Source organism: Eleginops maclovinus, chromosome 11 (assembly GCF_036324505.1).
Source record: "Eleginops maclovinus isolate JMC-PN-2008 ecotype Puerto Natales chromosome 11, JC_Emac_rtc_rv5, whole genome shotgun sequence".
NCBI lineage: Eukaryota > Metazoa > Chordata > Actinopteri > Perciformes > Eleginopidae > Eleginops > Eleginops maclovinus.
In genome coordinates this window covers 61,121-75,804 of record NC_086359.1, presented here as the reverse complement: position 1 = coordinate 75,804, position 14,684 = coordinate 61,121, and the positions used below count along the sequence as shown (strand labels likewise).

Sequence of the window (14,684 nt, the reverse complement as noted above, 5' to 3'; positions counted from 1 at the left end):
ACTGACTGTTGTGTATATATACTCAGTATACTGACTGTTGTATATATACTCAGTATACACAGTATTATATACAGTATACACAGTATTATATACAATATACACAGTATTATATACAATATACACAGTATGAGTTATAGTATACACAGTATTATATACAATATACACAGTATGAGTTATAGTATACACAGTATGAGTTATAGTATACACAGTATTATATACAGTATAAGTACATGATGTTGATCAGGTACTCTCCCCTCTGCAGGCTCTCTGATGGAACAGAAACTGAGATCCTGTAACCAGATAATGATTCTATTGATTGTTGTTGTTTATATTTGTTCTATTGATTGTTGTTGTTTATATTTATTCTATTGATTGTTGTTGTTTATATTTATTCTACTGATTGTTGTTGTTTATATTTATTCTATTGATTGTTGTTGTTTATATTTATTCTATTGATTGTTGTTGTTTATAATTATTCTATTGATTGTTGTTGTTTATATTTATTATATTGATTGTTGTTGTTTATAATTATTCTATTGATTGTTGTTGTTTATAATTATTCTACTGATTGTTGTTGTTTATATTTATTCTATGATTGTTGTTGTTTATATTTATTCTATTGATTGTTGTTGTTTATATTTATTCTACTGATTGTTGTTGTTTATATTTATTCTATTGATTGTTGTTGTTTATATTTATTCTATTGATTGTTGTTGTTTATATTTATTCTACTGATTGTTGTTGTTTATATTTATTCTATTGATTGTTGTTGTTTATATTTATTCTATTGATTGTTGTTGTTTATATTTATTCTACTGATTGTTGTTGTTTATATTTATTCTATTGATTGTTGTTGTTTATATTTATTCTATTGATTGTTGTTGTTTATAATTATTCTATTGATTGTTGTTGTTTATATTTATTATATTGATTGTTGTTGTTCATAATTATTCTATTGATTGTTGTTGTTTATAATTATTCTATTGATTGTTGTTGTTTATATTTATTCTATTGATTGTTGTTGTTTATATTTATTCTATTGATTGTTGTTGTTTATAATTATTCTATTGATTGTTGTTGTTTATATTTATTATATTGATTGTTGTTGTTCATAATTATTCTAGTGATTGTTGTTGTTCATAATTATTCTATTGATTGTTGTTGTTTATAATTATTCTACTGATTGTTGTTGTTTATAATTATTCTACTGATTGTTGTTGTTTATATTTATTCTATTGATTGTTGTTGTTTATAATTATTCTATTGATTGTTGTTGTTTATATTTATTCTATTGATTGTTGTTGTTTATAATTATTCTATGATTGTTGTTGTTTATAATTATTCTATTGATTGTTGTTGTTTATATTTATTCTACTGATTGTTGTTGTTTATATTTATTCTATTGATTGTTGTTGTTTATATTTATTCTACTGATTGTTGTTGTTTATATTTGTTCTATTGATTGTTGTTGTTTATAATTATTCTATTGATTGTTGTTGTTTATAATTATTCTATTGATTGTTGTTGTTTATATTTATTCTATTGATTGTTGTTGTTTATAATTATTCTATTGATTGTTGTTGTTTATATTTATTCTATTATATTGATTGTTGTTGTTTATAATTATTCTATTGATTGTTGTTGTTTATATTTATTCTATTATATTGATTGTTGTTGTTTATATTTATTCTATTATATTGATTGTTGTTGTTTATAATTATTCCATTGATTGTTGTTGTTTATATTTGTTCTATTGATTGTTGTTGTTTATATTTGTTCTATTGATTGTTGTTGTTTATAATTATTCTACTGATTGTTGTTGTTTATATTTATTCTACTGATTGTTGTTGTTTATAATTATTATATTGATTGTTGTTGTTTATATTATTCTTTTGATTGTTGTTGTTTATAATTATTCTACTGATTGTTGTTGTTTATATTTATTCTATTGATTGTTGTTGTTTATAATTATTCTACTGATTGTTGTTGTTTATATTTATTCTATTGATTGTTGTTGTTTATAATTATTCTACTGATTGTTGTTGTTATATTTATTCTACTGATTGTTGTTGTTTATAATTATTCTACTGATTGTTGTTGTTTATATTTATTCTATTGATTGTTGTTGTTTATAATTATTCTACTGATGTTGTTGTTTATAATTATTATATTGATTGTTGTTGTTTATATTTATTCTATTGATTGTTGTTGTTTATAATTATTCTACTGATTGTTGTTGTTTATATTTATTCTATTGATTGTTGTTGTTTATATTTATTCTATTGATTGTTGTTGTTTATATTTGTTCTATAGATTGTTGTTGTTTATAATTATTCTATTGATTGTTGTTGTTTATATTTATTCTATTGATTGTTGTTGTTTATAATTATTCTATTGATTGTTGTTTTTTTTATATTTATTCTACTGATTGTTGTTGTTTATAATTATTCTATTGATTGTTGTTGTTTATAATTATTCTATTGATTGTTGTTGTTTATATTTATTCTATTGATTGTTGTTGTTTATATTTATTCTATTGATTGTTGTTGTTTATAATTATTCTATTGATTGTTGTTGTTTATAATTATTCTATTGATTGTTGTTGTTTATATTTATTCTATTGATTGTTGTTGTTTATAATTATTCTATTGATTGTTGTTGTTTATATTTATTCTATTGATTGTTGTTGTTTATAATTATTCTATTGATTGTTGTTGTTTATAATTATTCTATTGATTGTTGTTGTTTATAATTATTCTATTGATTGTTGTTGTTTATATTTATTCTATTGATTGTTGTTGTTTATAATTATTCTATTGATTGTTGTTGTTTATAATTATTCTATTGATTGTTGTTGTTTATAATTATTATATTGATTGTTGTTGTTTATAATTATTCTATTGATTGTTGTTGTTTATATTTATTCTATTGATTGTTGTTGTTTATAATTATTCTATTGATTGTTGTTGTTTATAATTATTCTATTGATTGTTGTTGTTTATATTTATTCTATTGATTGTTGTTGTTTATAATTATTCTATTGATTGTTGTTGTTTATATTTATTCCATTGATTGTTGTTGTTTATAATTATTCTATTGATTGTTGTTGTTTATAATTATTCTATTGATTGTTGTTGTTTATATTTATTCTATTGATTGTTGTTGTTTATAATTATTCTATTGATTGTTGTTGTTTATATTTATTCTATTGATTGTTGTTGTTTATAATTATTATATTGATTGTTGTTGTTTATATTATTATATTGATTGTTGTTGTTTATAATTATTCTATTGATTGTTGTTGTTTATATTTATTCTATTGATTGTTGTTGTTTATAATTATTCTATTGATTGTTGTTGTTTATATTTATTCTATTGATTGTTGTTGTTTATATTTATTCTATTGATTGTTGTTGTTTATATTTATTCTATTGATTGTTGTTGTTTATAATTATTATATTGATTGTTGTTGTTTATATTTATTATATTGATTGTTGTTGTTTATAATTATTCTACTGATTGTTGTTGTTTATAATTATTCTATTGATTGTTGTTGTTTATATTTATTCTATTGATTGTTGTTGTTTATATTTATTCTATTGATTGTTGTTGTTTATATTTATTCTACTGATTGATTGTTGTTGTTTATATTTATTATATTGATTGTTGTTGTTTATAATTATTCTACTGATTGTTGTTGTTTATAATTATTCTATTGATTGTTGTTGTTTATATTTATTCTATTGATTGTTGTTGTTTATATTTATTCTACTGATTGTTGTTGTTTATAATTATTATATTGATTGTTGTTGTTTATATTTATTCTACTGATTGTTGTTGTTTATATTTATTCTATTGATTGTTGTTGTTTATAATTATTATATTGATTGTTGTTGTTTATAATTATTATATTGATTGTTGTTGTTTATATTTATTCCATTGATTGTTGTAATTGTCTACTATCAGTTCTAGAAAGTATTATTTGAGGACGAAGAGAGGAAGAGGAGGATGGGCTTTGCTGAGCTACTGGAGGAGGTGAGACAGTTTCCCTCTGTTCTGCAGCCTGTCTCACCCCCCCCCTCCTGCAGGTGTCTCACCCCCTGTCTCACCCTCAGGCGGGGGGGTTTGGCAGGTACCAGTGGCTGCATGTGACTCTGATCAGTCTGCCGGGGCTAATGATGGCCAGTCAGAACCTGCTAAATAACTTCGTCTCAGGAAGTCCCGCCCACCACTGCAGCCTACCGGCCAATTACAGCAGCCAATACAACCTATCCCACTACCAGGTGACCTGTCTGTCTGTCTGTCTGTCTGTCTGTCTGTCTGTCTGTCTGTCTGTCTGTCTGTCTGTCTGTCTGTCTGTCTGCCTGTCTGCCTGCCTGCCTGCCTGCCTGCCTGCCTGCCTGCCTGCCTGCCTGCCTGTCTGTCTGCATGAACCGGTGATAAATGACTGTGATTGGTCTTTGGTTGAACGGATGAAGGTGATTGGTCGTTGGTTGAATCAATGAATGTGATTGGATGTTGCAGGTAGATGAGAAGCAGCTTCTGAGAGCGTTCATCCCCATGGACTCTTCAGGAAGTAGACTGGACCGCTGCAGGAGGTTTTACTATCAATATCTTTATATTACTACGGTTGATTGGTTAACTTCCCTGTGACATCACTTCCTGTTTCTGTTCAGGTACATGGAGCCTCAGTGGCAGCTGTTAGCGTCTAACAGCTCAGCTAACATTAGCCAGATCCCAACAGAGGGATGTTTGGACGGTTGGGCGTTCGACCGCTCTGAGTTTCTCTCCACCACCGTGTCCGAGGTCAGAGGTCACAACGTTCATCATGCTGACTCTAACGATTATGATCTCCTGTAGCTACAGATGTGTTTCAGCTCGTCTGGGATCAGGGCTCCGGGTCATGTCAAAGAGAGCAGGAGGGTCTTCCTATGAGAGCTGCTCACATGTGCTGAGACCAAAACCTCACTACCCATCATAATGCCTGTATAGATTCCCTTAAGCCCCGCCTCCTGTCATTAAGCCCCGCCCCCGCCATTACACCCCGCCACCCATCATTTACCACTTAAACACCGTAATGGTTTAACTGAGGGATACATAGGACATAGGAGCCGATTCCGTGGTGCTTCCGGGCCCGAGCACCCACGTGCTGTGCATGTCATGCCATGGACGCAGCGGGGCGAAGAACTCCACGACGCGTAGCGGAGTTGCTCCGCTAAATCCATTAACTTTGTGTAGGGTGACCAGACGTCCTCTTTTGCCCGGACATGTCCTCTTTTTATGTCCTGTCCGGAGCGTCCGGGGGGGTTTTATAAATTCATGAAAACGTCCGGTTTTCAGTTTTTCATGGGACCATTAAGCGTGTACTTAAATTGAATGGCGCTTTGCACAGAAGTACTTGGATGTACTTAGACTTCTGTGCAACAATCGCAAGTGTCCTCTTTTTCGCCACCTCAAATCTGGTCACCCTAACTTTGTGTAATGTACACCTCGAAGGCCGTTATCTCGCTTATCTCCGGTTTACCACATCCAGAAAGTTGTTATCTTGTTTATTTGACCATTTCCTTTATATTTAGGAAAAGAAATATGCGTAATAACCTGATGATTTCTTGATTTGTAGCCTAGTGCTGCCGTTAGAGAAAGTAGTGCGTGCCCCCCCCCCCACCCAGTTAATTGTGTTGTCATGGTGTCACGTTGTTTGGTCTATACCCCCCGCAAAAACATGTACACCCCGTTAGCCAATCAGAAAAGAGTATTCCATTGCAGAGGGAGATACGTCAGATTAACCGCCAATGTAGAGCAAGGCCGCGCCAGATTTATCTTTGGCGTGGGGGTGGGACATTCCACTGTTTTGAGCACCCACCGGCAGAAACATAAATCGGCGCCTTTGCAGAGGAGATCATACTGGGGCGTTCATTTCGCTCTGATTTACAGCAATCTCTTTCTAGTGTAAGTCAATGGGAAAGACACTGACAGGAAGTTGTAGTACCACTGTTTGGCCTCTACAGATATTTGCTTCCCGCAACTACACCGCAGTTTATTTTGAGCGTCTTCAGCCTCCGTACTCGACGCCAGGATAGAGAACCTGAGGGGAAACAGCTAGCTTATAGCTAGCAGCTGACAGTTAGCAGCTAAGAGCTAGCAGAGTGAAGGACTGTCCTAATTGGTTTGATAACAAGCTTACAGCTGATGCTAACTGAGGTCTTACGCCTGTCTGTCTGTCTGTCTCTCCCCTTTCTGTCCGTCTCCTGTCTCTCTGTCAGTGGGATCTGGTCTGTGGTCTCCGTCCTCTCAAACAGATGATCCAGACCATCTATATGGGGGGGGTTCTTTCAGGAGCCATCGTGTATGGAGGGCTGTCAGACAGGTAGAACATACACACAAATACTGTATGTATATATAACATACCTGACCTGTGTACAGCAACCAATCGGAATGTGTCCCACAGGTTTGGGAGGCGGTCTGTCCTTATATGGTCGTACCTGCAGCTGGGTATTCTGGGATGCAGCGCTGCCCTCTCCCCTTCATACTCGGTTTACTGCGCCTTCAGATTCCTGAGCGGGATGGCTGTGTCCGGAGTCATCCTGAACGGAGTCTCACTGAGTACCTGTCTGCCTCTCTGTCTGCCTGTTTGTCTGTCTGTCTCTAGCCACCTGTTTCTCTCCCTAACTACCTGTCTGTCTGTCTGTCTGTCTGTCTGTCTGTGTCTGTCTGTCTGTCTGTCTGTCTGTCTGTCTGTCTGTCTGTCTGTCTCTAGCCACCTGTTTCTCTCCCTAACTACCTGTCTGTCTGTCTGTCTGTCTGTCTGTCTGGTCTGTCTGTCTGTCTGTCTGTCTGTCTGTCTGTCTGTCTGTCTGTCTCTAGCCACCTATCTCTCTCCCTAACTACCTGTCAGTCTGTCTGTAGCCACCTGTCTCTCTCCCTAACTACCCCCCTGTTTTTCTGTCTGTCTGTTTGCTTCTCTCAAACCACCTGTCTTTTTCCCGAACTACCTGTCTGTCTGTCTGTCTGTCTGTCTGTCTGTCTGTTTGTCTCTCTCTTTCTAGCCACCTGTCTCTCTCCCTAGCTGTCTGTCTGTCTGTCTGTCTGTCTGTCTGTCTGTCTGTCTGTCTGTCTGTCTGTCTGCCTCTCTCAAACCACCTGTGTTTTTCCCTAACTACCTGTCTGTGTGCCTGTCTGTCTGCAGAGGTGGAGTGGATCCCCACCAAACAGAGGACTCTTGTTGGAACACTCACGTCCTTCTTCTTCACGTTTGGTCAGATGATCCTGGCGGGGCTTGCTTATTGGCTGAGAGACTGGAGGAAGTTGCAGCTGGTGGTCTGTCTGCCCCAGTTCCTGTTCTTCTCCTACAGCTGGTCAGTACCTTTCAAAGTAAAAGCCTCTGCCCCAGTACCTGTTCTTCTCCTACAGCTGGTCAGTACCTTTCAAAGTAAAAGCCTCTGCCCCAGCACCTGTTCTTCTCCTACAGCTGGTCAGTACCTTTCAAAGTAAAAGCCTCTGCCGCAGTACCTGTTCTTCTCCTACAGCTGGTCAGTACCTTTCAAAGTAAAAGCCTCTGCCGCAGTACCTGTTCTTCTCCTACAGCTGGTCAGTACCTTTCAAAGTAAAAGCCTCTGCCCCAGTACCTGTTCTTCTCCTACAGCTGGTCAGTACCTCTCAAAGTAAAAGCCTCTGCCGCAGTACCTGTTCTTCTCCTACAGCTGGTCAGTACCTTTCAAAGTAAAAGCCTCTGCCCCAGTACCTGTTCTTCTCCTACAGCTGGTTAGTACCTTTCAAAGTAAAAGCCTCTGCCCCAGCACCTGTTCTTCTCCTACAGCTGGTCAGTACCTTTCAAAGTAAAAGCCTCTGCCCCAGTACCTGTTCTTCTCCTACAGCTGGTCAGTACCTTTCAAAGTAAAAGCCTCTGCCCCAGCACCTGTTCTTCTCCTACAGCTGGTCAGTACCTTTCAAAGTAAAAGCCTCTGCCCCAGCACCTGTTCTTCTCCTACAGCTGGTCAGTACCTTTCAAAGTAAAAGCCTCTGCCGCAGTACCTGTTCTTCTCCTACAGCTGGTCAGTACCTTTCAAAGTAAAAGCCTCTGCCCCAGCACCTGTTCTTCTCCTACAGCTGGTCAGTACCTTTCAAAGTAAAAGCCTCTGCCCCAGTACCTGTTCTTCTCCTACAGCTGGTCAGTACCTTTCAAAGTAAAAGCCTCTGCCCCAGTACCTGTTCTTCTCCTACAGCTGGTCAGTACCTTTCAAAGTAAAAGCCTCTGCCCCAGTACCTGTTCTTCTCCTACAGCTGGTCAGTAACCTGACTTCCCATTGGTCAGGTGTTTCTAATCTGTGATATGTCACGTATTTCTGCTCTCTGATTGGTCAGGTGGTATTCGGAGTCGGCCCGCTGGTTGGTTCTGAACCGTCGCTCTGAAGACGCGCTGAAGTCTCTGCACCGAGTCGCTCGAGTCAACGGGAAGAAAGACATTGCGGACACGTTAACGCTGGAGGTAACCTAACTTCCTGTCGTCACATATTTAGATATGTCCGATGACCAATGACACTCTGAGCTTGCTATCATGTGACCTGCAGGTGCTGCACTCCCAAATGAAGAAGGAGATTGACTCGAGCCGCTCGATGTTCACGGCGTACGACCTGCTGAGAACGAGACGCATGAGACGCATCTCTATCTGCCTGCTAGCTGTCTGGTGGGCGACATCACTGTTTAATAACGGCTCCATTAACACCCCCACACCTTCATTAACACCCCCACACCTTCATTAACACCCCCACACCTTCATTAACATCCCCTCATTAACACCCCCACACCTTCATTAACACCCCCACACCTTCATTAACACCCCCACACCTTCATTAACACCCCCACACCTTCATTAACATCCCCTCATTAACACCCCCACACCTTCATTAACATCCCCTCATTAACACCCCCACACCTTCATTAACACCCCCACACCTTCATTAACATCCCCTCATTAACACCCCCACACCTTCATTAACACCCCCACACCTTCATTAACACCCCCACACCTTCATCAACACATCTCTACATGATATATTTATACTTGATATATTTCTACTTGATATATCTCTACTTGATATATCTCTACATGATATATTTATACTTGATATATTTATACTTGATATATTTATACTTGATATATTTCTACTTGATATATCTCTACATGATATATTTCTACTTGATATATCTCTACATGATATATTTATACTTGATATATTTATACATGATATAAGTATATATTTGTATACATATACTTATTCCCGTCTGATGTCCTGCAGGTTTGCCACCAGCTTTGCGTACTACGGTCTTGCGATGGACCTGCAGAAGTTTGGGGTGAGTCACATGATTAGCACTGATGTTACATGCAGTGTCCGAACTACGGGGGGACTCGGGGGATCCGAGACCCCCTGAAACTGACACGAGATCCCCCGAAAACATGATTTGGGAAATGTTGGGGGGTCTCTAAAATATTGGCAAAATGCGTTTTATTGATATTGAAATCGTGTGTAACGGGAACTATTTGCATATCAGAAGTGTTGCGTTTACATCAAAGATAAAATAAACAGATATGACAACGACTGCAGTCTATCCCCATCATTTCTCACGAATTCTAGGCCTGTTTGTGTGTGGGTGTGCCTCTTTCCCATGCGCATTTTGATACAAAGTATGTTGTGGGTGTGGCCGAAGTTTGAGAAAGTGTTTTTTTAATCATTCCGTCTTCAGTCAGATCGTGTAAGTGCAAGTGGTCAGCGTTAGCAATGGCTAAACGACAGCAAGGCACTCTTTCCCATTTTGGATTTTTTAAAAAAAGCAAAAGTTCTGAGGAACAAGATGTTGTTCAGTCAGCAGATGACAGTGGACAAGCGTCCGCAACCACGTGCATTACTGGAACCGCTGGACCCACGGTCAGCGTGCAGCAGTGGCCCTCTCTCACCCGAGCATCTGGACGAGCCAGCAGTGGACAGAGTGGAAGTCTCGAAACCCCTGGCTGTATACAAAGGATGGCAAGTTGGGATGCTCTGTCTGCCGGGACACTAAAACCCTTTTATCGGAAATGGGAAGTGGCACACACTGTCTGAGGAATGGATACACGGGGATGTAAGTAGCCAGACACAATTCGGGTTACGTAAAAAAATATACAAACATAGGGATAGCAACGCGCACAGAAGGGCAGTCGAGATAACAGAAACCAAGCAAAAGGACATTCTACCCAACAGAGTTACTGCGATTAATGCCAAAGCGACAGAAGAAACGGCACTGTCCTTTAGATCGGCCTATATGGTGGCCAAGGAAAGGCTAGCCTATCAGAAGCTACCTGCTATAATGAAATTGCAAGAGCTGAATGGGGCAAAAGTGGGTCCTGTGCACAAATCAGACAAATCATGTGCTGAAATGATTGGTCATATTGCGCAGGAAATGAGAAGAAAGTTAGTTTCAAACATAAAAGAAATGAATTCAAGAATCAGCCTAACCATTGATGAGAGCACAGTGCAGCTGACACAGGGCACAAATGCAGAATCCATTTTCAATAGTTTGAGACAGAGTTTGCGCCAAGCTGGGTTAGATGACGAGTTTTTGGGCCGGAACCTCATTAGCATCGCCACAGATGGTGCTGCAGTCCTCACCGGTAAAACCACTGGGCTGATTGCGAGGCTGAAACGCGATTTCCCCAACATACAGTCAATCCACTGTCTCGCCCACCGCCTTGAATTGGCTGTCCATGACTCACTCAAGGAGGTTGCTGGATGTAACCACTTTGAGATTTTCATCTCCAAGCTCTATGCTCTGTACCACCACCAGTCCGCAAAGAATGCACGCTTGTTTGAGGAGGCGGCTGCTGACCTCAATATGCAGGTTTTGAGAATCGGACAAATATTCACTATACGATGGGTGGCTAGTAGCTTTAACACCGTGAGAGCAGTGTGGAACAACTTCCCCGCATTAGCGCGCCACTTCAAAACAGCAAGTGAAGATCCAGGTCGAAATGACACAGAGAGAAAAACATTCCTGGGGCTATACACACATCTCACACACAAAGGGTTTTTAATGGATCTGGCGTGCATGCAAGATATGCTACGTGAGCTGCAGGGCCTATCATTAAAACTCCAGCGGAGAGACTTATCCCTAGTGGATGCCACTCGCCACATTCAGCAGACAGTGGATGTCCTGACAGCCATGAAAGAGAGCGGAGGGAAATCCACACTGAAGGCCGAACAACGCGCGTCCGTGGCCTGTTTAAAGATGTGGAACTGTCCGAGAGCAGGGAGAAAATTAACCGGCGCCAGTTCTATCAGTCGGTGATTGACGGACTTAAAATGCGCATGCCAGAGTCGGACCTTGTCCAGATGTTGAAACCCCTGGAAAAGCACTTCTGGCCAAAAGACCGCAACTCGTTAATCATGTATGGAGAACATGAAGTACGGAAACTAGCGAAAACATAGGCGAGTCGGCTAAAGAGGCAGCGGATGAGTTTCGTGACTGGAAGTTGTAAGGTGGCGCTCCGGGCAAAACACTGGAAAAGTTGTGTACAGCAAGCAGGACATATCTCCCAACCTCGTCAGAGTGTGAAAGGGGGTTTTCGGCCGTCAATAATACGGACAGTAAAACCCGCAACAGACTGCGCGAGAAAAGCCTGTCATCGCTACTTTTTGTGGATTTAAATGGACCCCCACTGGAGCGTTTTGACCCAGCACCCTTCATCACATCATGGATCAAATCAGGTCATCGCATGTCCACGTCATGGGTTTCTGGAACAACAGCCAAGGAAGACGAGCCAAGGCCTTTGTGGTCTATTCTGCTTTAAAGTAAGACATGATGCATTTAATTATTCCTATATGCTGGGTTTGGAAACGCCTGATGGATTCGTTCATGTTTGTGGTGCCTATTTGTTTGTTGACGCTTGTTGCCGTGCAAGATTGGTTGCTTTATTGTGTATGCCGATGTGAACATGATTTCCAGTGATCTTTGGTGGATGTGTTGAGTAGGCCTATGTTGCCTGTGTTTTTCTTGCGTGTGGTATTATTGTTGACGCGATGTTGTTTTTGAGCATGCCAACGGACATGATTTCCCCTTATGATTGCAGACGCGATGCGTGTGTGGAGGTGTGGAGCCTGTGTGCGTAATTGCCGTAAAGCTGTGCTGTCCGCGTATGATTCTGTATGTAGGCTTGTGTTTTCGAGATCCGCGCTCTGAGTCAAGCGCAAGAGCAAGCGCGCCCCCCCCCCCCGAGAGAAAAATGGGACCCCCCGAAAATCTCGGCATAGTTCGAACACTGGTTACATGTAAGCTAACAGCAGCGAAGTTAACACTACCGATCAGATAACATCAGAAAGCACAAACACAAGCTCCTTCCTGTCTCACCTGTCCTCCTGTCTTTGTCTTACCTGTCAAACCTGTGTCTATCTCACCCATCCTCCCACCTGTCTCACCTGTCCAGGTGAGTATCTACCAGATCCAGCTGATCTTCGGGGCCGTGGATTTTCCCGCCAAGCTAATGGCTCTGGGCATGCTGAGTTACCTGGGGAGACGAGTCTCTCAGGCCACCTGCCTGTTTGTCTCCGCCCTCATCATCTTCGCCAACATTCTGGTCCCTGCAGGTAACACACACACAACACACACACACACACACACACACACACACACACACACACACACACACACACACACACACACACACACACACACACACACCAGTGCGAACTGAGGTGTCAGACCCCCCCCCCCCCCCCAACCCCAACAGACATGCAGACAGTCCGGACCACGCTGGCCTGTCTGGGTAAAGGCTTCACCTCTGCCTCCTTCACCACCGTGTACCTGTACACTGGGGAGCTGTACCCCACCGTCCTCAGGTGAGCCCCCCCACCCAAATATAAATATATATATGATATAGCCATCCATGCATCATCTGTGTGTGTGTGTGTGTGTGTGTGTGCGCAGGCAGACTGGAATGGGCTTTGTTTCCACCATGGCGAGGGTCGGCAGCATGGCGGCCCCCGCTGTCCTTATCCTGGACGAGGTCTCTCGTTGAATATATTATTCTTATTGTTGTTAGTTTTTTTTCGTCCCATGTTTAGATTCGCCCAGCCAGGGATCAGATACATTTTCTCTTTCCGTGTTTCATACTAACCTTTCTGATCGACTACATTTCCCAGGTACTCCCTGCTCTACCCAGTGTGGTGTACGGGGGGGCGGCGGTGTTAGCCGGGGTCTTTGCCTGCTTCCTGCCGGAGACTCTCAACAAGTCACTGCCCGACACCATCGAAGATGTGGAGGAGAACGGGTAAGTTAACGGCTAGCGGCTTAATTAGTCGCTCTGTAAGATAACTTAATTAGCTTTGCTAGTGTTATCAGTGCTAGCATTGTAAGTTCAAGCTTTGTTGACAGAGTTAACCTTATTAGCTGGGATAGGGTCATTGGTGTTAGCTTTGTTGACAGAGTTAACCTTATTAGCTGGGATAGGGTCATTGGTGTTAGCTTTGTTGACAGAGTTAACCTTATTAGCTGGGATAGGGTCATTGGTGTTAGCTTTGTTGACAGAGTTAACCTTATTAGCTGGGATAGGGTCATTGGTGTTAGCTTTGTTGACAGAGTTAACCTTATTAGCTGGGATAGGGTCATTGGTGTTAGCTTTGTTGACAGAGTTAACCTTATTAGCTGGGATAGGGTCATTGGTGTTAGCTTTGTTGACAGAGTTAACCTTATTAGCTGGGATAGGGTCATTGGTGTTAGCTTTGTTGACAGAGTTAACCTTATTAGCTGGGATAGGGTCATTGGTGTTAGCTTTGTTGACAGAGTTAGCTTTAATAGCTCTGAAAGCATATCACTGTTATCAATCAATCAAAGTTTATTATATAGCGCAATATCACACATTTAACATTTTTCTCAGTGGACTTTACAGGTTGTACAGAATATGAATATTAATATGCCACCCTCTGTCCTTGGACCCTCACATCAAGGAAACATTCCTATAAAAATCCTAGTTGCATGGGTAAAATGACAGAAACCTCGGAGAGCCACAGAATTAGCTGTGTTAGCATCTTTGTGGTAATTAATAGTTTAGCAAAGTAATACTTATATAAATGTCTGTGCTAAGGTCGGAAACAAACCCCGCCCCCCTCCGACCAGAAGAGGCCGTGGCCTTGAAAGAGGGCGTGGCTTTAAAAGAACTGAAGGAGCCAGAAGGGAGTGGCCTCAACGCACTCTGACCAATCACACAGATCCAGCACCCCCCAACGCGCTCTGACCAATCACACAGATCCAGCACCCCCCAACGCGCTCTGACCAATCACACAGATCCAGCGCCCCCCAACGCGCTCTGACCAATCATAGGGATCCAGACCCCCCCCTGCAGGACGGCCCCCTCGTTCTGGATGTTTTTTTTTATTGTGAAGGTTTGATTACAGATGATCAGGATTGTGTAGTGAAATGAACACAGTGATTAAAGTGATTATCACAGGAAGCGTTTTCTCTGGGCCTTTATTGCAGTAACAGTACTACTAACATGGTCTACAAGTACTGCAGTAGTACTTCAGAGTGTAACAATGAGATGTGTGTTGGTGTTTCATCAGAGACGGACTCAGGGTTTCATCAGAGACGGACTCAGGGTTCATCAGAGACAGACTCAGGACAGACTCGGGTTTCATCAGAGACAGACTCAGGACAGACTG

General features: G+C 40.5%; 1 protein-coding gene across 2 annotated transcripts; it reads left to right on the top strand.

Annotated features, from left to right (window-relative positions):
• Window positions 1-250: 250 nt before the first annotated feature.
• oatx (organic anion transporter X) lies at window positions 251-14,469 on the top strand. Of its 2 annotated transcripts, XM_063896039.1 has the most exons (16): window positions 251-292; window positions 3,967-4,035; window positions 4,116-4,283; window positions 4,525-4,598; window positions 4,677-4,806; window positions 6,264-6,367; window positions 6,449-6,603; window positions 7,187-7,355; window positions 8,362-8,485; window positions 8,568-8,683; window positions 9,297-9,351; window positions 12,455-12,614; window positions 12,758-12,866; window positions 12,955-13,033; window positions 13,170-13,297; window positions 14,111-14,468. In XM_063896039.1, the coding sequence occupies exons 2-16, from the start codon at window positions 4,009-4,011 to the stop codon at window positions 14,220-14,222; spliced, it is 1,710 nt and encodes a 569-aa protein (XP_063752109.1). In that variant the 5' UTR covers window positions 251-292; window positions 3,967-4,008; the 3' UTR covers window positions 14,223-14,468. The 2 variants fall into 2 exon arrangements, with proteins under 2 accessions (XP_063752109.1, XP_063752110.1); XM_063896040.1 differs by lacking the exons at window positions 12,758-12,866; window positions 12,955-13,033 and having other exon boundaries at window positions 14,111-14,469.
• Window positions 14,470-14,684: the final 215 nt, after the last annotated feature.